This window comes from Gossypium hirsutum, chromosome A05, assembly GCF_007990345.1.
Source record: "Gossypium hirsutum isolate 1008001.06 chromosome A05, Gossypium_hirsutum_v2.1, whole genome shotgun sequence".
Classification (NCBI taxonomy): domain Eukaryota; kingdom Viridiplantae; phylum Streptophyta; class Magnoliopsida; order Malvales; family Malvaceae; genus Gossypium; species Gossypium hirsutum.
The window spans coordinates 61,195,249-61,217,723 of record NC_053428.1 but is presented as its reverse complement, the minus strand read 5'-3'; the positions used below and the strand labels follow the sequence as shown (position 1 = coordinate 61,217,723).

At 36.3% G+C, this 22,475-nt stretch overlaps 1 protein-coding gene across 1 annotated transcript; it reads left to right on the top strand.

Annotated features, from left to right (window-relative positions):
• Nucleotides 1-1,834: 1,834 nt before the first annotated feature.
• Nucleotides 1,835-18,752, top strand: LOC107961009 (uncharacterized). Its single transcript, XM_041111987.1, has 5 exons — nt 1,835-2,267; nt 2,405-2,560; nt 2,986-3,283; nt 3,338-3,485; nt 18,555-18,752. The coding sequence occupies exons 1-5, from the start codon at nt 1,835-1,837 to the stop codon at nt 18,750-18,752; spliced, it is 1,233 nt and encodes a 410-aa protein (XP_040967921.1).
• The last annotated feature ends 3,723 nt before the right edge of the window (nt 18,753-22,475 follow it).

Sequence of the window (22,475 nt, the reverse complement as noted above, 5' to 3'; positions counted from 1 at the left end):
ATCATGAATTGGGCTATGATGTTGGCATAGCCGTGACTGAACTTGGGGCTAAATTGGCCATATAAGTGTGTGGCCCATTTAGGGCTAAATGTGGGCTTTAGGCCTATTTACACCGTTTTGACCATCTAGGTTACCTGGGTCACGCGAGACGACTATGAGCCTACTGTTGGGTCAGTAAGTGTATCTGAACCTTAATTTTCGAAATGACCATTTTACCCCTAGGAGGTAAATGACCAGAATACCCCTATTTAACAAATTACTGTATGAGCATGCCATGGTTATTGTATGTACATCTTTATTATGTTGCATTGCATGGGGTGGGATTTATGATATTGGAGGAAGTGTACTGACAGGCTATATGCCTATTACTGGTAGCTTTGCTGCAAATTCTGATAGTGCCATAAATGGTACGTATTTTGGAGTGTAGGGATGGGTGGGTTGATTTTATCCCCACATGAAGTGTAGGGCTGGACGGAGTGGAGTGTAGATGATGGTTGGATAGGTTCTATATATGCATGATTGATACTGTACTGAAATGGGCCAAGGCCCACACTGATGCTTTTATTGATATGGGCTTAAGCCCAGATTGTGTTACACACTGAGTTTACATAAACTCACTCTACTATTTATATGCACAGGTAATCCTTAGCTGGATCGATGTTGCGAGGGACTCAAGAAGGGCCACACCACTGTTATGTTACGTATTGCACTTTTTACTAATGGTAGTTTTATTTGGGTTAAATTTTATGTAAATCGGTCGTTTTCAGTTTTATCTTTAATTGGGGATTTATTCAAAATGGTTTTAAGTTGATAGCAGTAGTGATCGATTTTGTTTTCAAAATAAAGATGATTTTTACAATCATCTTCAGTAACTTGTTTTAAAAAGCTTCCGCGATGATCAATATTCTAAAATGTAATAATGAATTAGTAAGACACATACTTTACTATATTAAACCAGTAAATATAGCAGTGAATAAAATAATTTAGTTTTTCATAAGAATCTCAACGAGGCTTAAACAAATGAAACACTTTTCAAATGAACTATGCTTTACAAAGCCCACTTCAATTTGACATCATAGATTCGACCATAACATCTAGGCCAGGTATGAGGTGTTACATTTAGTGGTATCAAAGCCAGATTACAAAAACTCGCTGTGGATTTGGATTTTCTTAAAAACACGAATTTCAAAAGAATTGTTTCACATAGTGGAAAATATTTTGTGGTGTTGTTTTGAAAGGAGTGGTCTATTGAGTTCTCCGGCGTCGATTCTATAATTTCCCTAAAACTACTGTTTGTTTTAACTGATATGAGATTATCGTAGATAGTAGATTGTACTGAAACCTCTATTAGGGTACCCAAAATTGTAGTAAGACTGTGATCTGTGAAAACAAACAACTCTGAATTGTTGGTGCTATATTTCAGAAAATATTTGCTAATAAACACTGGAACTATAAATTTGATGCATAAAACTGTTAATACAGATAATTTGTGAATCAACTATGAGCACTTGAGGTACTCGTGGAAGAGGCACTAGAGCCCGCGGCGGAGGCCGTGGAGGTGCTTGAGTCGGGTCTTCAGCATCAGGCATATGCCCAACATTGAGTCAAGAGAGGTACCAGCTTCACCAGTGACAGAGGCTGGGTCACATGATCGTGCAACTAGAGACGATGCACTGTCCTAAGCATGCTATGTATTCTAGAGAGGGTTGCTGGGCCCAATACTGGTACGGCAGGCCGTGGGTCAGTGACGGAATGACTCAAGTCTAATGGGGTTGAGATCTTTAGGGGTGTCACTGGAGTTGCTCCTAATGTGGCAGAATATTGGATAGAGGCTATGGAGAGGATCTTAGATGATCTCGACTACATCCCAGAGCAGAAAGTAAAAGGTGTAGTGTTATTGTTGAGAGATAAAGCCTATCAGTGGTTGGTTACTGTGAAGGAGGGTATTCAGTCTGAATCAATAACTTGGGAGTTTTTCAAGAATGCCTTTCTAGGAAAATACGTGGGCGCTAGCTATGTAGATGCCCACAGAAGGGAGTTCCTAAATCTGACCCAGGGGGATAAGACCGTAGCTGAGTATGGGGCAGAATTTCTGCGATTGAGCCACTACGTGCGTGGCATGGTGGCCATTGAGTACGAGCACTGTTTTTGTTTTGAGGACAGCTTTAAGGATAGTCTGGGAGTTTGGATAGCTCCACAAAGGGAGTGGGATTTTGCAGTATTAGTTGAGAAGGCAAAGATCGCTGAAGATGTAAAGTGCACTAAGCGTTAGATTTGTGAGAAGGATAAGGGAAGAAATAAGAGGGTTTGGGAGCCCTCAGGTTCATCAATGAGATCTAGAAAGAAGGCCAGGGTTGATGGATAAGTCAAAGTTGGGTCCCCTGTGGCTGCATTTGGGATACAGCCCTGTACAGTTTGTGGGAAATGCCATTAGGGCAAGTGTTAGTTTCAGAGAGGGGATGCTTCAGGTGCAGATCTATGGAGCACCGTATTAGGGATTGTCCATGGAGGCCTGTTCAGATGCAAGCTACTGGTATGGGTACTATTCAGTCGCAGAGAGGTATCCAATAGGCATCGAGAGACTGGGGTCTTCCTAGAGGTGGAAATGGTATGAGTCATACTGACGAGCACTGAGAGGGGTACGAGTCATACTGACGCGAGGCAGCCGGCATTGGCTTATGCTGCTTCACGTCGGGAGGATGGGGACCCCCCAAATGTCATTATGGGTACGTTCTGTATCCACTGTGTACTTTACACTGCATTGATTGGTGTTGGTTCTACGCACTATTATTTAGCATGCACTGTGTCTGAGACTTTGAGTGTGGTATGTGAAAACACCTATAAGTGAGGTTACTGTGTTAAGTTCATTAGGGAAGTCAGTGTGAGTGAACAAATTGTTTAAAGATGTACCCTTGGAGGTTCAAGGAAAAATCTTTTTAGCTGACTTGATGGAACTTCCTTTTGGGGAATTTGACTTGATACTAGGTATGGACTGGCTGGTTAAGCATCAGGCAAATTTGGATTACGCTTCTAAGTGGGTGGTTCTGAAAACTATAGAAGGTGATAAGGTGGTCGTGATTGGGGAGCTACGTGATTATCACTCAAATGTGATTTCTGAGCTTAGAGCTGAGAAGTTGGTCCGTAAGGGTTGCGAGAAGTATTTAGCCTATGTTAGTGCTACTGGTAACAAAGTTTTGTCTGTTAAAGATATCAGAATGGTTAAGGACTTTTTGGATGTTTTTCCCGAGGAGTTACCAGGGTTACCTCGTAACCGTGAAGTGGAGTTTGGGATAGAGTTATTGCCTGGTACAGCTCCGGTGTCAATTGCCCCATATAGAATGGCACCAAAGAAACTTGTGGAGCTCAAAGCTCAATTCAAGAGTTACTGGATCGATGGTTCATCACCCAAGTGGGTTTCCGTGGGGGACACTGGTGTTGTTCGTGAAGAAGAAGGATGGAACTATGCACATGTACATCGACTATCGGTAATTGAATAAATTGACTATTAAGAATAAGTATTCTCTGCCGAGGATTGACAATCTTTTTGATCAGTTTTGAGGAGCTTCAATTTTCTTCAAGATTGATCTCTGATCTGGGTACCACCAAATGAGGGTTAAGGAGAGTGATGTTTTCAAGACAGCATTTAGGACTTGCTATGGGCATTATGAGTTCCTAGTGATGCCGTTTCGACTGACGAATGCACTTGCAGCTTTTATGGATTTCATAAACTGAGTGTTCCAGTCCTATCTGGATCGGTTTGTAGTGGTGTTTATAGATGACATTCTGGTGTATTCAAAGACTGAGGAGGATCATGATGCACATCTTCAGGTTGTTCTGTAGATTTTGAGGGAAAAACAATTGTATGCTAAATTCAGCAAGTGTGAATTCTGGATACATGAGGTAAATTTTATAGGTCATGTGGTGTCGACTGAGGGGATTAGGGTTGATCCATGGAAAATGAAGCTGTGACACCCCTAATTTGACCCTAGTCGGGAAGTGGTTTCGGGACCGCTAAACCGAGTTGCAGAAATAATTGAATATAATATTTTATGTCTAAAATATGTGATCATGCATGTGTGAAATTTGAATGCTTTGATTTTTGTCAATTTGAATGTCTTTCTAAATAAAAAGGACTTATGTGAGAAGCTTTGAATATATGTGTGGCTTATTTTAAGTGATTAATTATTGAATGATGCAAATAAGTGGGTTTGCATGCCAATTTGCCACTTTTAATGCTAGTGGCCGGCCAAGCTTATAAGTATGGGCATTATATGCATGGGTTAATATTATTATATTTATTAGTGGTGAGAAATATGTAATAAAAAAATGTATTAGATGAATTAAAGATGAATAAAAGAGTATGGGTAATAAAAATAATGTGTTAGTGGGAGGAGAAACCAAAGTTGGTTTATTCCTCCATTGTCGTAGCTAGGAAAGGGTGGAGAAGAAATTTCCTTTTGTTGTTAAAATTTTCAGCTAAGGAGATTGCTAGATCAAGGTATGTACAATGCTACTCTTGGAAATTCATGCATAAATTGAATGGTTAGTTTGAATTCTACCTATTTCATGGCTCAAATTTTTGTTATTTTGGAAGATTGAAATTCGGCCAAGGAGCTTGAAATTCTTAGTAGTTGTTTTGATGTCATTAGCATGGAAATTTATGTTGGATGTGTTGAATTTGCTAGTTGTTTTGGCTTGGAAGTTAAGGTTTAGTGTTTGATTATGTGATTGCCGAATGTGTGGATAGTTGAAGGAAATTTTGTTAAAATGCTTAGTAAATGGATATTTGGTTAATATTGTGTATATTAATTACTTAAAATATAAACTTTAAATGAGTACTAAAGGTTGTATATAAATTCGGCCTTGGGAGAAATGTTAGTATAAAAATGCTTGAAAGTTAAATAGGTGATTGCTTTAATGACCAAATGTGCCAAAGAATAATGCATGATCTAGTTGACCAATATGTGTTAAGGGAACATGAATAAATATATTTCGATGAGCTATACATTCGGTTATAGTATGAAATGCAATGTTAATACATAGTTGCTAGTATGTATATGTGTGCTGGCCGAATTTGAACTTGAATAATGATTTGAGCACGATGTATTGTATTGAGATTAGGCTTAAGTGAAATTGTGATGAAATTGATTGGTGATATACATGGTTAAATAATATGTAATGCATTAGTTAGTAAAATGTATCCCATTTATGTGTGGTATTAAGTATATAATCGGCCTAAACATAGACATGCATATTCGGCCATAGGAAGAAGATTGGTGTTGCATGTATTCGGTTAGAGGCAAGCATATTGATGCTTTTGTCTTGGCTTAGAAAATTCGGCCAAGGGAGAATATTAGCTAAAATGTTGAGTTTGATTCATGATTCCATATATATATGTGACTCTAATGCCTAAAGTATATATGGGCTAAGTACCTTGAGGTTTTCTTTTGATGTTCGAATGAATTGTATTAAATTGCTTGATGTGATTAAAAATGCATATGACCATTGTGTAGTTGAGCTAGAAGGTGGCCATATGACCAATCAAACTCCTTGTCATATTCGGCCATAAGCTAGCATAATGAGACTTTAATAAGTTAAATTTGTTTGAATTAGCTCAAGAGCTTAGAGGACCACAGTTGGATAAGGGAAAGGAAAAAGTGATCGAATAGCCGCCGAAATTGTTCGACCACATCCGAGGTAAGTTTTAAGTGATGAAATGTTGAGTAAATTCAATTATAATAGGACATGATGAGTTGATTTAATAAGATATGATGTGGCCATGATATGTTCTAAGCTCAAATGGTAAGTTCTTAAGTGTTTGAGCTTGGGAATTCAAGGGTAATTTGAAATAGTCTGCTTAGGACAGCAGCAGTAACGTGACTTTAGAAAATCACCATAAATTTATGGAGTTGAATTAGAGGCTGAATGAGACATGAAATTAAAGCTTAATGAGTCTAGTTTCTTATAAAAGAAATCGTGTAAGCAAAGGAATTTCCGATAATGAGATACTTAAAGTTGTGTGAGACAATGCAGAATGACACTGTAATCCTCTGTTCTGTTTTTAGAAAATCATTATAAATTGTACAAAAATGGTTATAATATAAAATTTTTATGCTGAGACTCCTTAATGAGTCTAGTTTCAAATAAAATCAAATACAACACATTTTGAATTCTTTAAAATGAGAAATTTGATTCGTAGTGAAGAGTGGTCAGATTAGTCAAACAGTGAAACAGGGGAAACTTTAAGAAAAATCTGGTATTGATTGGCCAAACCTATGTAACAGCCCGTTTTTAGGATTAACTGGAACAGTGGTTTCGGGGTCACCAAATCCGACGAGTAGGTTTGTAAATATTATATTTAATATTTACGAGTTAATTGTGATTTTTAAAAATATTTTGATATTGTGATATTTGTTTTATAAATGATTTATTAAGTTCAAGTGGTATGACCCTAAGGTCAAGTGGGTTTAGGAAATGAGGTATCAGGACCTCATTTCTATAAATCGAGTCGTAAATATTTTTATAAATATTTACAAAGTGGCAAAAAGATGGTATTAAAGTTTCGTTGAAAAATCTTATCGTTTCGATAGTTAATTAAGCAAAAAGGACTAAATCGCGTAAAATGCAAAAAGTTACATTCTAATTGTTTAAGTGTTTATTTTCCATGTTTTACTAAAGTAGAAGTCCCTATTTATCAATTAAACCATTACTTTATGATAGTGGAGATTGGTGGTTTGGCATATATGAAATTATGTATTATTATAAAGGACAAAAAGGTAGATGGAATATTAAAATGTATTAAATAAAAATAAATAAAGTAACAGCCCAATTTGGACCTTAATTGGAACGGTGGTTTCGGGACCACGAATCCGAGTTAGAATAATATTTAAATATCATTTTCTATGTTTAAAATGTGTGAAGTTGCTTTTGTGAAAGTTTCGTTTAAAAATTTTAGTGTTTGGAGGTCGATTGATGAAAAAATGGTTTAATCGCGTAAAATGGAAAATTTAAGGGTTAATGTATAAGGGCCAAATTATGATTGTTTTTATATTATGGAATATTAAGGTTGCAATTTGGCCATAAATAGGAATTGGTGGCCGACCAATATGCATGGATTAATGACTTGAATTGTTTGTTATATTTTATGGCATTATGGTATACTTTAATATATGTTAATATATTATATTTAATAAAAGATGAAAGTGTTCATCTTTCTTTTATTTTTACTCGGCCGAAACTAAGAGAAAGAAAGGAAAGTTTCAGCTTTGATATTTTCGGTCCTTGCATGTTCAATTAGGTAAGTGATTTGAGTTTGGTTTTTGTTAATTTTTACACTTTTGAGATAGTTGCTTTGAATACTATAAAGCCCATGCTTGAAATTTTGAAATTGATGATATAGTCATGAAGTGTCATTGTTAATAGTTTGATAAAATTTACGTTTGATGTGAGAAAATAAAATAAATGTGTTAGATTAACATTTGGGTATTGGGATTTTTGGTAATTTTGAGCATTTAGGGTTAAATTGAAAAAAAGTACTAAATTGAAGGACTAGATTGTGAAATTAGTGAAATGGGAGGATTTATATAAGCTTAGTGAACATTCGGCCCTAGCATTGTATATACAAATTCTTCATATTTTGTGTTTTGAGAAAATTGGATTAAATTGTAAAAGTGCATAATATTAGGGGTAAATTGGTAAATTGCTCAATTATGTGTATTTGTACCTAAATGAAGGAAATTCTATTTGAATGAGATTAATTTCGAAATTTTTAGATCAAGAACCAAAAAGATCGGACGTGGATCGGGGAAAATAAAAAAAAAATCGTTGAGTAGTCGAATTCGACTGTCCGTCGAAATCCGAGGTAAGTCGTTAAGCAAATATTTATTGTTGGTTTAAATAAATATAATTTATATATTTGTGTGAGTCGCGTTGAAATATATAAAATCTTGGTGTTGTCGAATGCAAATAGAAATAATAAATATGAAAATTTCACTAAGCATGCGAGTTTGATTATCGAGCACTAAGTGTGCGAAGGAAAATATTAAGCACTAAGTGTGCGATTTCATGGCCTTTCTAGTTAAACAATAGCACTAAGTGTGCGAATACAACGGGTGAAGGAAAATGATCGGACGATCTAATTATCAAATGCAAGAGTAGTAGTGTAATATTTATGTTCGTAATAATGAAGGTACGTAATCAAACCTTTGTGGTTGATATTATTGAACTTGAAATTATATGGTGGGTAGTTATAAATATAATATGTATGATAGATTTGGAAAAATGAGAGATGGACGAGTTGAAAAGTATAAAATAAAATAAATAATGATAATAATAATAAAATGATATGATATATATATAATAATGTTTGATTATTTATTTTATATATGAGTGAACATTCGACTAGGTATTAAATGGTAAGATGGGAAGTGTTAAGTAATTATTATTATTATTTTTAGAGTTTATGTATATTCGAACATGTTAGGTATTAAACTTGACTGATTGATATATATTGGTAGTCAAGTTTGGTTGAATATGTGATTTTAGTAGCAGGACTTGGTTACTCAAATTGAGTTTTTAATGTCTTTTAAATTGTTTAAATTGCTTATAACTAAGCTAAAATAGCTTACTTTGAGAATGTGAAAGTGTATATATGTGATAAGGCCTAATGGCCGATGTGATGAATGTGAAAGTGTATATATATGTGATAGGGCCTAATGGCCGATGTGATGAATGTGAAAGTGTGTATATATGTGATAGGGCCTAATGGCCGATGTGATGAATGTGATAAGTCCCGAAGGGCATTTGTGTCAGTACTATATCCGGGTTAAAACCCCGCAGGCTTTATGCGAGAATATTATCACTGATTAATGTCCGTAAGCTTCGTGCTCGTACTATATCCGAGCTCTAAAGACCCGATGACTACGTGTGGGGATTTTGTCCGGGTAAGACCCGATAACTTCGTGTGGAGATTATGTCCGGGTAAGACTTCGTAATAAGAATTGCTTATAAATATATTCAATGCGAAAGGTTAAACAGGTATGTACTCCAAGTTTATATGTGAGCTTGATTTGCACTAAATCATAAGGTAGTTATGTGACGCATACGAGAGCAATCTATGAGACTATTCCTATGATTATGTGACATCGGATCAGAGTGAGAGGTTATGTGAAATCATACGATATATCTATGTCACATGAGCTCACTTTTATGTGAAAGTTTATCTGCCTATTGTATATTATGAGATGTGCATATTCGGTAAAGGGATGGTATGCCCGAAGGAAGAGTGAAATAAAAATACGAACAACTATGTTATAATTTGATTGTTATCTGTTGACACTGCTTAAAACTTACTAAGCATTGTAATGCTTACTCCGTTTACTCTGTTTCCTCTGTTTTATAGATCTCATTGCGAAGCTACAGGCTCGGGGATCGTCAGCAACTAGTCACACTATCACTATCCACTGTTTGGTACTGCTATGTTTTGGATTATCTTATGGCATGTATAAAATAGACTAGTGGCGGAAGAATATTTTGGTTAATGTATATAGCCATGCGAAAATGGCTTATATATGTTTGAGCATAATGTTATAATCATTTGGTATGGAATGGTTAATCACTATCATAATTTGTGCTATTCATGCTAAAAGGGCTAGTTGAATCATGGAAACTATGAAATAGGTAAAGTCTACCTTAAAGGCAGATGCTGGCAGCAGCAGTGATGTAGATTTGGAAAATCACTAAAAATAGTAGGATTGGAATTAAATAATGAATAAATTATGTAAACGAACCTTGATGAATCTATTTTCATAGGAAAGTAACAAAACGATCATATGGACAGTATGTTAAGAGATATTCAGGTTCTCGTGAGACAGGGCCAGAACAGTTTCTGGATTCCCTGTTCCGACTTTGGAAATTCATTATAAATTAACCAGAGATAATTAGGAGTCATGCCATATATGTATAGATTCCTCTCTGAGTCTAGTTTCTATAGAAACAAACGGCATCAGTATTGAAGCTCTGTACAGGGAGATATCCAAGTCGTAATACGAAAAGGTCAGTGTAGTCGATCCCTGTAACATGGGAGATTTTGACTAATAAACTGTACTAATTGGCCCGACCAAAAATTCTAGAAAAAAATATGTAGATGGGCATATGAGTCTAGTTTCAGGGAAAAAATTACGAAACTGATTTTCGAGTTGTGAAACTCAAGATATGATTTTTAAGGTGACAGTGTCGCAGTTAGCCAACTGCCTGGAAAATTTTAAAATGGACTGCGATAGTAAGCGAATTTAGTCTGTGAACCCCTCGTGTCCGACTCCGGCAACGGTCTCGGGTACGGGGTGTTACAACCTAAAATTCTGGAAATTTTATGGATGGAAGATATACGAGTCTATATTCAGGAAAAATTAACGGAAAGTGATTTGGAGTTTTGTAGCTCCAGTTATAAATAATTTAGTGACTATTGCTCAGGAAAAACAACTTGTGCTGAATTTGAGATTATGTTGTGAACCTTCATAAACTTGTTTTAGTTGCTCATAAGCTATTGATTAAACCCATACTTGAATTTTAAATCGTGATATTGTAAGTTTATGAGTATTCGAATATGAAATGATAGTAAGGCCTAATGGCCGATGTGATGAATGTGAAAGTGTATATATGTGATAAGGCCTAATGGCCGATGTGATGAATGTGAAAGTGTATATATATGTGATAGGGCCTAATGGCCGATGTGATGAATGTGAAAGTGTATATATATGTGATAGGGCCTAATGGCCGATGTGATGAATGTGAAAGTGTATATATATGTGATAAGGCCTAATGGCCGATGTGATGAATGTGAAAGTGTATATACGTGATAAGGCCTAATGGCCGATGTGATGAATGTGAAAGTGTATATATGTGATAAGGCCTAATGGCCGATGTGATGAATGTGAAAGTGTATATATGTGACAGGGCCGAGTGGCCAACGTGATGGATGTGAAAGTGTATAAATGTGATAAGTCCCGAAGGGCATTTGTGTCAGTACTATATCCGGGTTAAAACCCCGCAGGCTTTATGCGAGAATATTATCACTGATTAATGTCCGTAAGCTTTGTGCTCGTACTATATCCGAGCTCTAAAGACCCGATGACTACGTGTGGGGATTTTGTCCGGGTAAGACCCGATAACTTCGTGTGGAGATTATGTCCGGGTAAGACTTCGTAATAAGAATTGCTTATAAATATATTCAATGCGAAAGGTTAAACAGGTATGTACTCCAAGTTTATATGTGAGCTTGATTTGCACTAAATCATAAGGTAGTTATGTGATGCATACGAGAGCAATCTATGAGACTATTCCTATGATTATGTGACATCAGATCAGTGTGAGAGGTTATGTGCAATCATACGATATATCTATGTCACATGAGCTCACTTTTATGTGAAAGTTTATCTGCCTATTGTATATGATGAGATGTGCATATTCGGTAAAGGGATGGTATGCCCGAAGGAAGAGTGAAATAAAAATACGAACAACTATGTTATAATTTGATTGTTATCTGTTGACACTGCTTAAAACTTACTAAGCATTGTAATGCTTACTCCGTTTACTCTGTTTCCTCTATTTTATAGGTCTCATTGCGAAGCTACAGGCTCGGGGATCGTCAGCAACTCGTCACACTACCATTATCCACTGTTTGGTACTGCTACGTTTTGGATTACCTTATGGCATGTATATAATAGACTAGTGGCGGAAGAATATTTTTGGTTAATGTATATAAGCCATGCGAAAATGGCATCTTTTGAATGTTTACTTAGTGAAGTTTAAATTTTATCTCTGGCTGTGCTTAGTACTTATTTAAATGAATGATCTTTATTTCAAGAAAAAATTTAAAATTTTTACTGTTCTGACATGAGTTACAAGTCCGGTAATTCCCCTTACCTATTCTGGCGACGGTTACGGGATAGGGGTGTTACATTTTATTGGTATCAGAGCTACGGTTTATTCGATTCTAGGACTAACGTAGCACGCGTGAGTCTATTTATACATGCCATAAAGTGATAAAATGATAGTGTGATGATTTTTGGCTATTAAAATGTGTTTGCTGTATTGTAATGAATCTTGATCCCGATCGAGCTGTAGCAAGCTTCTGACTATGAGAATTTGTGATATAACTTCACTTAGATATGCCTAAATTATTAAGTTGAGCAGGTACGTATCATGTACTCGTATTTGAATTTCGATTTGGATTGAATTATAAGGGTATAAGTGATGCAATTTTGAAGGAGTGTTATGACTATAAATGTGATTTTTGTATGTGGCTATGGAACTGGAAGTTGAATGGTCAATAAGCATGTTGTGTTTGTATTCAAGTAATGTAAATGATATACTAATGTGTATTGCTATATGTGTATATGTACATGAGAATTGAGAGTGATGTATCCGGGCTAAGTTCCGAAGAGCATTCGTGCTAGTGATGTATCCGGGCTAAGTCTCGAAGTGCATTCGTGCTAGTGATGTATCCGGGCTAAGTCTCGAAGAGCATTCGTGCTAGTGTGTATCCGGGCTAAGTCTCGAAGAGCATTCGTGCTAGTGATATATCCGAGCTAAGTCTCGAAGAGCATTCGTGCTAGTGATGTATCTGGGCTAAGTCTCGAAGAGCATTCGTGCTAGTGATGTATCCGGGCTAAGTCCCGAAGAGCATTCGTGCTAGTGATATATCCGGGCTAAGTCCCGAAGAGCATTCGTGCTAGTGATATATCTGTGCTAAACCCCGAAGAGCATTCGTGCTGGTGTTATATCCGGGCTAGGTCCCGAAGAGCAATCATGATGGTGACGTGTATTCGGGCCTTCGTGCCTAGTAGGCTTCATGCCGGTAATTTGAGCAAAGTTTAAGTGTTCATTACTATACGAATTCAAATTTAAACGAGATGATATGTTTACAAGTGTACATACATGATGTTTATAGACTTGGTTAAGTCATTTCAGTGTGTAATAACGAATGAATAAGAGCACTATGTGTGTGAATGATTAGAGGCACTGTGTGTGTGCGAATTCCTTTAACCGAGCACTATGAGTGCGAGATCGGTCAGTGGGTACTAAGTGTGTGAAGTGGGATTCATGTAAGACCTCGTCTGGGACGAAGGCATTGATTTGAGATAATGTGTAAGACCATGTCTGGGACATGGCATCGGCTCGATATGTGAGAATATGTAAGACCATATCTAGGATATGGCATTGTAAGAGCTATATGTGCTTAATGAGTATCCGTAATGATTTCGAATGATTCAACAGGTATATTTAAGATGATAAATTAAGTAAGATCAGAATAAGTGATACAGGTATGTACGGAAGGTATGAGAAAATGAGATGAAAGTAAAAAGATGGTGGATATGTTGTTAAGAAATGAATTCATGTTGTAAATGTGTTATGAATTTAGTCTATGGAATGCTTGGTATATGAAGTCATATGTGCTATTGCTAAATGACCCCTATTTTTTTGTTAATCATATTCAAGAAATTATTTCGATTAAGTTTGACATTTGAAAGTCTATAAGAGTTTGTGATGAATGCTGATAATTTTGGATATATGGGTTATGTGCTAAAATAAATCCCATGCCGGTATACAATATGAGGCTTGATGCCAAATCGATTGTATACGGGTATCGTTAACGGTGATTGAATGTGCTAAATGAATCCGGTATACAATATGAGGCTTGATGCCAAATCGATTGTATACGGGTATCGTTAACGGTGATTGAATGTGCTAAATGAACTCAATGTTCAGGTATGTGGAAGTTGATTTTCTGTTGGAAATAGGTTAAGTTGAATAGTGAGATATGATGGAGTGATAAAGGATATTTATTGGGATGTTTGAGTATATGTGTACTTTCGATCAGGTTACAGCTTATACATGAATGAAAATGTGGGTTACAGATATGTGGGTTGATGATGTGAATTATACATATTAATATGTGCTTAATATGTGTTTGAGATGCAATTGTGAATTAAATTAAGTGATTATTACTTATGAAATCAAGAAAATGAGATATATGTGCATACTTGTAGAAATGTTTATGTATTTGTTTTAAGATAAGAAAATGATTTTATAGATCGATGCGAAATCAAAAATGAATTACAATTGCCATCGATGAGCTAATGTTTATATGAATATAATTCAATAAGAGGACGTTATCCTAAACTATGCATCGATAGAAATTTTCGGGGACTAAAATCCCTAAAGGGGGAAGAGTTGTGACACCGCTAATTTGACCCTAGTCGGGAAGTGGTTTCGGGACCGCTAAACCGAGTTGCAGAAATAATTGAATATAATATTTTATGTCTAAAATATGTGATCATGCATGTGTGAAATTTGAATGCTTTGATTTTTGTCAATTTGAATGTGTTTCTAAATAAAAAGGACTTATGTGAGAAGCTTTGAATATATGTGTGGCTTATTTTAAGTGATTAATTATTGAATGATGCAAATAAGTGGGTTTGCATGCCAATTTGCCACTTTTAATGCTAGTGGCCGGCCAAGCTTATAAGTATGGGCATTATATGCATGGGTTAGTATTATTATATTTATTAGTGGTGAGAAATATGTAATAAAAAATGTATTAGATGAATTAAAGATGAATAAAAGAGTATGGGTAATAAAAATAATGTGTTAGTGGGAGGAGAAACCAAAGTTGGTTTATTCCTCCATTGCCGTAGCTAGGAAAGGGTGGAGAAGAAATTTCCTTTTGTTGTTAAAATTTTCAGCTAAGGAGATTGCTAGATCAAGGTATGTACAATGCTACTCTTGGAAATTCATGCATAAATTGAATGGTTAGTTTGAATTCTACCTATTTCATGGCTCAAATTTTTGTTATTTTGGAAGATTGAAATTCGGCCAAGGAGCTTGAAATTCTTAGTAGTTGTTTTGATGTCATTAGCATGGAAATTTATGTTGGATGTGTTGAATTTGCTAGTTGTTTTGGCTTGGAAGTTAAGGTTTAGTGTTTGATTATGTGATTACCGAATGTGTGGATAGTTGAAGGAAAATTTGTTAAAATGCTTAGTAAATGGATATTTGGTTAATATTGTGTATATTAATTACTTAAAATATAAACTTTAAATGAGTACTAAAGGTTGTATATAAATTCGGCCTTGGGAGAAATGTTAGTATAAAAATGCTTGAAAGTTAAATAGGTGATTGCTTTAATGACCAAATGTGCCAAAGAATAATGCATGATCTAGTTGACCAATATGTGTTAAGGGAACATGAATAAATATATTTCGATGAGCTATACATTCGGTTATAGTATGAAATGCAATGTTAATACATAGTTGCTAGTATGTATATGTGTGCTGGCCGAATTTGAACTTGAATAATGATTTGAGCACGATGTATTGTATTGAGATTAGGCTTAAGTGAAATTGTGATGAAATTGATTGGTGATATACATGGTTAAATAATATGTAATGCATTAGTTAGTAAAATGTATGCCATTTATGTGTGGTATTAAGTATATAATCGGCCTAAACATAGACATGCATATTCGGCCATAGGAAGAAGATTGGTGTTGCATGTATTCGGTTAGAGGCAAGCATATTGATGCTTTTGTCTTGGCTTAGAAAATTCGGCCAAGGGGGAATATTAGCTAAAATGTTGAGTTTGATTCATGATTCCATATATATATGTGACTCTAATGCCTAAAGTATATATGGGCTAAGTACCTTGAGGTTTTCTTTTGATGTTCGAATGAATTGTATTAAATTGCTTGATGTGATTAAAAATGCATATGACCATTGTGTAGTTGAGCTAGAAGGTGGCCATATGACCAATCAAACTCCTTGTCATATTCGGCCATAAGCTAGCATAATGAGACTTTAATAAGTTAAATTTGGTTGAATTAGCTCAAGAGCTTAGAGGACCACAGTTGGATAAGGGAAAGGAAAAAGTGATCGAATAGCCGCCGAAATTGTTCGACCACATCCGAGGTAAGTTTTAAGTGATGAAATGTTGAGTAAATTCAATTATAATAGGACATGATGATTTGATTTAATAAGATATGATGTGGCCATGATATGTTCTAAGCTCAAATGGTAAGTTCTTAAGTGTTTGAGCTTGGGAATTCAAGGGTAATTTGAAATAGTCTGCTTAGGACAGCAGCAGTAATGTGACTTTAGAAAATCACCATAAATTTATGGAGTTGAATTAGAGGCTGAATGAGACATGAAATTAAAGCTTAATGAGTCTAGTTTCTTATAAAAGAAACCGTGTAAGCAAAGGAATTTCCGATAATGAGATACTTAAAGTTGTGTGAGACAGCGCAGAATGACACTGTAATCCTCTGTTCTGTTTTTAGAAAATCATTATAAATTGTACAAAAATGGTTATAAGATAAAATTTTTATGCTTAGACTCCTTAATGAGTCTAGTTTCAAATGAAATCAAATACAACACATTTTGAATTCTGTAAAATGAGAAATTTGATTCGTAGTGAAGAGTGGTTAGATTAGTCAAACAGTGAAACAGGGGAAACTTTAAGAAAAATCTGGTATTGATTGGCCAAACCTAAAATTATGGAAATTTTATGGATGGAAGATATACGAGTCTATATTCAGGAAAAATTAACGGAAAGTGATTTGAGTTTTGTAGCTCCAGTTATAAATAATTTAGTGACTATTGCTCAGGAAAAACAGCTTGTGCTGAATTTGAGATTATGTGATAAGGCCTAATGGCCGATGTGATGAATGTGAAAGTGTATATATATGTGATAGGGCCTAATGGCCGATGTGATGAATGTGAAAGTGTATATATGTGATAAGGCCTAATGGCCGATGTGATGAATGTGAAAGTGTATATATGTGATAAGGCCTAATGGCCGATGTGATGAATGTGAAAGTGTATATATATGTGATAGGGCCTAATGGCCGATGTGATGAATGTGAAAGTGTATATATATGTGATAAGGCCTAATGGCCGATGTGATGAATGTGAAAGTGTATATACGTGATAAGGCCTAATGGCCGATGTGATGAATGTGAAAGTGTATATACGTGATAAGGCCTAATGGCCGATGTGATGAATGTGAAAGTGTATATATGTGACAGGGCCGAGTGGCCAACGTGATGGATGTGAAAGTGTATAAATGTGATAAGTCCCGAAGGGATTTGTGTCAGTACTATATCCGGGTTAAAACCCGCAGGCTTTATGCGAGAATATTATCACTGATTAATGTCCGTAAGCTTCGTGCTCGTACTATATCCGAGCTCTAAAGACCCGATGACTACGTGTGGGGATTTTGTCCGGGTAAGACCCGATAACTTCGTGTGGAGATTATGTCCGGGTAAGACTTCGTAATAAGAATTGCTTATAAATATATTCAATTCGAAAGGTTAAACAGGTATGTACTCCAAGTTTATATGTGAGCTTGATTTGCACTAAATCATAAGGTAGTTATGTGATGCATACGAGAGCAATCTATGAGACTATTCCTATGATTATGTGACATCGGATCAGTGTGAGAGGTTATGTGAAATCATACGATATATCTATGTCACATGAGCTCACTTTTATGTGAAAGTTTATCTGCCTATTGTATATGATGAGATGTGCATATTCGGTAAAGGGATGGTATGACCGAAGGAAGAGTGAAATAAAAATACGAACAACTATGTTATAATTTGATTGTTATCTGTTGACACTGCTTAAAACTTACTAAGCATTGTAATGCTTGCTCCGTTTACTCTGTTTCCTCTGTTTTATAGATCTCATTGCGAAGCTACAGGCTCGGGGATCGTCAGCAACTCGTCACACTACCACTATCCACTGTTTGGTACTGCTATGTTTTGGATTACCTTATGGCATGTATAGAATAGACTAGTGGCGGAAGAATATTTTTGGTTAATGTATACGTTTAAATTTTATCTCTGGCTGTGCTTAGTACTTATTTAAATAAATGATCTTTATTTCAAGAAAAAGTTTAAAATTTTTACTGTTCTGACATGAGTTACAAGTCCGGTAATGCCCCTTACCTATTCTGGCGACGGTTACGGGATAGGGGTGTTACAGAAGCGATATTAGACTAGAAACAATCTAAGTCAGTATCTGAGATTCGAAGTTTCTAGGTCTGGCAGGGTATTAAAAACGATTTGTTAAGGGGTTTTCCTTGATTGCTGTACCTCTAACTAAGTTTTTGCATAAAGGGGGGTACCGTTTACCTGGTCTGATAGGCAGTAAGAAAGTTTTGAGAAGAAGGTTTTGACTGAGGCCCCTATCTTGATACAACCAGAATCTGGGAAGGAATTCACTATCTACAGTGATGCATCACATGTTGGTTTGGGGTGCGTGTTGATGCAAGAGGGTAAGGTAGTGGAGTATGCATCTCGTTAGCTTAAGACACATAAAGTGAACTACCCAACTCATGACTTAGAATTGCCTGCAATGGTTTTTGCACTGAATATTTGGAGGCATTACCTGAATGGCGAGAAGTGTATTATTTATATGGATAAAAAAAGCCTCAAGTATCTCCTCACTCAGAAGGAGTTAAACCTTAGGTAGCATGGATGGGTCGAATTACTTAAGGATTTCGACTGTTTGATTGAATACCATCTAGGAAAGGCTAATGTGGTAGCTGATGCACTGAGCCGTAGAGTAGTTATTGACTTGAAGGCGATGTTTGCCCGTCTTAGTTTGTTTGACGATGATAGTTTACTGGCTGAGCTTCAGATTAAACCAAGTTGGTTTGAGCAGATTAAAGTTAAGCAGTTGGAGGATGAGTAGCTGAAATCGCGGTTTTGACAGATAGAGGATAGGGAGACTTCAGATTTTGGGCTAAATAGTGATGAGGTACTGTGTTTTTGTGGGAGAGTCTGTGTATCGAGAGATGCTGATTTAAGGCAGGCTATACTGTAGGAGGCACATAGTAGCCCTTACGCTATGCATCCTGGAGGGAATAAAATGTACCAAGACCTATGGGAATTGAATTGGTGGTCGGGTCTTAAGCGGGAAGTTACCGAATTCGTGAGTAAATGCTTAACTTGTCATCAGGTTAAGGCGGAGCATCAGTTGCCTTCAGGGTTGATTCAGCTTGTCAAGATACCGTTGTGAAGTGGGAGAGAGTAACTATGGATTTTGTTAGTGGGCTACCCCTAACGCCTTCTAAGAAAGATTCAACATGGGTAATCGTGGATCGGTTGACCAAGTCTGCTCATTTTATACCTGTTCGTAGTGATTATTCATTACAGAAGTTGGCTAAGTTGTATGTATTCAAAATTGTAAGACTGCATGGGGTACCGGTTTCTATTATATCTGATAGAGATCTGCTGGAATGCCGGTGCCCCAAGGCGCAGTGAAAAAATAAAATTTTGGCAATCTAACCATGGATCCATGTGTGAGGGACGAATCGGGAAAATCGAAATAATGAAAATGGTTTCAAAATTACTGAAACTTCAATCTGAGTAGAAGGCTATGCCTCAGCAACGAGAATTCCGAACCACTATCGAACCAAGTCACAACTTTTTAGATGTCGAGCTCTCCGTAGTCCACCTAGTTGACGATGACCGGAAGAAGTCCCCAAAATGATTTTAGAGATTTCTTTGTTTTGACGACTGCTAGACCACTCAAAAAAAAACTAGGTTTTCTTTTTAGGGTTATTATCTATATATATAACACTTCCCTTTTAAATTTGGTATATTTATATTGAATATTTTAAAATAAATAAATATAATGATGTTTTAACTAAAAATTATAATTACATTAATTATAACAAAGATTTTGATAAACTATATTGATTTAAATTTATATAAGAACCACCTTCATATATTAATAGAATTATGTTCTCATTATGTGTACAACATTCTTGTACATATAATATGTTCGATATTTGATTGCCCAATTAAATTAATTCTATAATTAATTTAATTCATGTGATAATAAAAAACAATACCAACTATGTTTTATTTCGATCATCTCAACCATATGGTGTGACCTTGTAGGCTTTTGTAATGTTAGCAGTAATACTAGAACGATTCTAATTTTACATACAATGAGTGGCATCTAGCAATGCATCATTGCTACCTAAGTTACAAGAAGTCATGATTCGACATAACCTTTTGTGATTTATCTTTCATGGATTATTCCTTAAGTCCTTTATCTCTAGAATGAACACAAGTCATGGAATAGTCACACTTGCATAGTCCATCTCATGTTTCTTGATATCTTGGGTAACTATGATATACAAATAAGTATGACATCTCATATCAACTTATTTGAGCATGGCCATGCATTTCTATCTCACTCAATCAAGTGGCCTAAGATATTACTCCCATTATGTAGGAGGGACCTATTCTATATTGATCAACCATATCGCTCTACATAAATTGTGGTATATCTAACATCAGCCTTTATAGAACAACCAGTTACGGTGTACATTTGACTGTATCAAAATATACAACTCCCAATGTTGGGATAATGATGATCTCATGAGTAATGTTGTGACAATTACATAATAATCCAGGAAACATACTCATAGCGGGTTAGTCCAATATGTTGTTCTCTAACACACATATTCATGCATTGATTTTGACACTCCATATCAATGACAACTCTTGATCATCAATCAACTACATGTTAGTCTCAATGCATTATTGTTGTCCTAGTCAACAATAATACTTGACTAAGAATCTTTTAAGAACAATCATATTATTCTCAGGACATTATTATAAAATAGTTTATTTATACACATAGAAAGAAAAACTAAAATAATAATGGAAACGCCTTATATTAAAACATAATAAATAAAGTATGTTATTACAACCATCTCATGATTGATCTTTGGGCATACTCTTACAAGATCCTTGTTTTACGTCTCGGTTCTGGAAGAAGTTGCGTGAGGCACTTGGGACCAGGTTGGACTTCAGTACTGCGTTCCATCCTCAGATAGATGGCCAGTCAGAGAGGGTGATTCAGTTACTGGAGGATACGTTAAGAGGTTATGTGATTGACTTTTGGGGCAGTTGGGAAGATTATTTACTGTTGGCAGAATTTGCGTACAATAATAGCTATCAGTCCAGCATACAGATGGCACCTTACGAGGCATTATATGGTCATAGGTGTCGTACTCCTTGTTGGACGGAGTTGGGTGAACGGCATATTTTGGGACCTAAGTTGATTTTAGATACCAAAGATAAGGTCAGATTGATTCGGGATCGGCTTAAGGCGGCATCGGACAGACAGAAGTCTTATGTGGTTTTAAAGCGTAAAAAGATTGAATTTTCAATGGGCGACTTGGTGTTTCTTAAGGTCTCGCCATGGAAAAAGCTTTTGAGGTTTGGTCGAAAGGGCAAGCAAAGCCCTAGGTTTATTGGGCCTTATCGTATATTGAAGCATGTGGGACCGGTTACCTACCAGCTTGAGTTGCCTTCAGAGTTGGACCGGATTCATGATGTGTTTAATGTCTCTATGTTGAAGGAATATCGCTCTAATCCTACGCATATTGTCTTAACCGAGGAGGTTGAGGTTAGACTTGACGTGACATTTGAAGAGGAGCCGGTCCAAATCTTGGACCGCGATGTGAAAGTTTTGAGGAGGAAATCAGTTTCATTGGTCAATGTGCTATGGCGTAACACAGCTCGGAGGTATGTGGGAACCTAAGGATGTGATGCGGCAACAATACCCTCATTTTTTTAAGCAGGTAAATTTCGAGGCCTAAATTTCTTTTAAGGAGGGTAGAGTTGTAACGCCCTAAAAATATAAGGTTTTAATTATTGTAAGTTGTGCTGGATAAGTATTGATTATTCCAATGGTTGAGTGTTCTGAGGGGTGCGGGAGAAGTCTTGAGTTCGAGTGTGGGCTTGTACAAATTTTGGTTTTTGTCTTCAATAAGCCATGTATGTTGGAGATGAGAGTCTTAAATAAATCTAGGTGGAGTGTGTCACAAAAGAGCTTGTGACAAAGAGGCTAGTGGCGTGGTCATTTCTACAAGGAGACCTGGGTTCAAATAGTAGTTTGTGCAAGGAGGGATTATATTTTGCTGCTCTCACAAGGTAAATGGTAGAGTTTGGCCGAAACTCTAGAGTGGAGTGGTTGGGTGAGTGTGGGTAGCCGAATTGGGGAGAGAATCGTGGGAGTGGGTGAGGGAGTTAGCAGTTTGAATTGGTGAAGAGGAAAAATAGGAGGAAATCAAGGAGGTGGGGTGTTGAGGCGTTAGTAGTAGCCGAATATGAGAGTTTTTTTAGGGCTAGTTTAGTCTTGGCTAGGGGTTGCTGAATCTAGATGTTTTGTTTGCCATTTTTGTTAGCTTTTGGTAACTTTTGGGTCATTTGATAGTTCTTTCTCCTTTTCCCTCTTTTCGGGTATTTGGCATATTGTAGTTTTCTTTCGTTTGTTTCAAAAGATGTGTTGCATTGTGATGGTACTCGTAGTGTGCTTTTTTCTTCTTCTCCCACACATCTCATCTTTTGTGACTGCCCCGCTTGACCGATTTCCTTCTTCTCTTATTTTGGA

Bases quoted from the DNA above. Each gene is read 5' to 3' on its own strand.
- LOC107961009 (XM_041111987.1), top strand. From the start codon at position 1,835: ATGGAGAGGATCTTAGATGATCTCGACTACATCCCAGAGCAGAAAGTA. The intron at 2,268-2,404 runs GTTAGATTTGTG...TTTGGGATACAG, and splicing joins AGATGTAAAGTGCACTAAGC to CCCTGTACAGTTTGTGGGAA. The intron at 3,486-18,554 runs GTAATTGAATAA...GAATTACTTAAG, and splicing joins CACATGTACATCGACTATCG to GATTTCGACTGTTTGATTGA.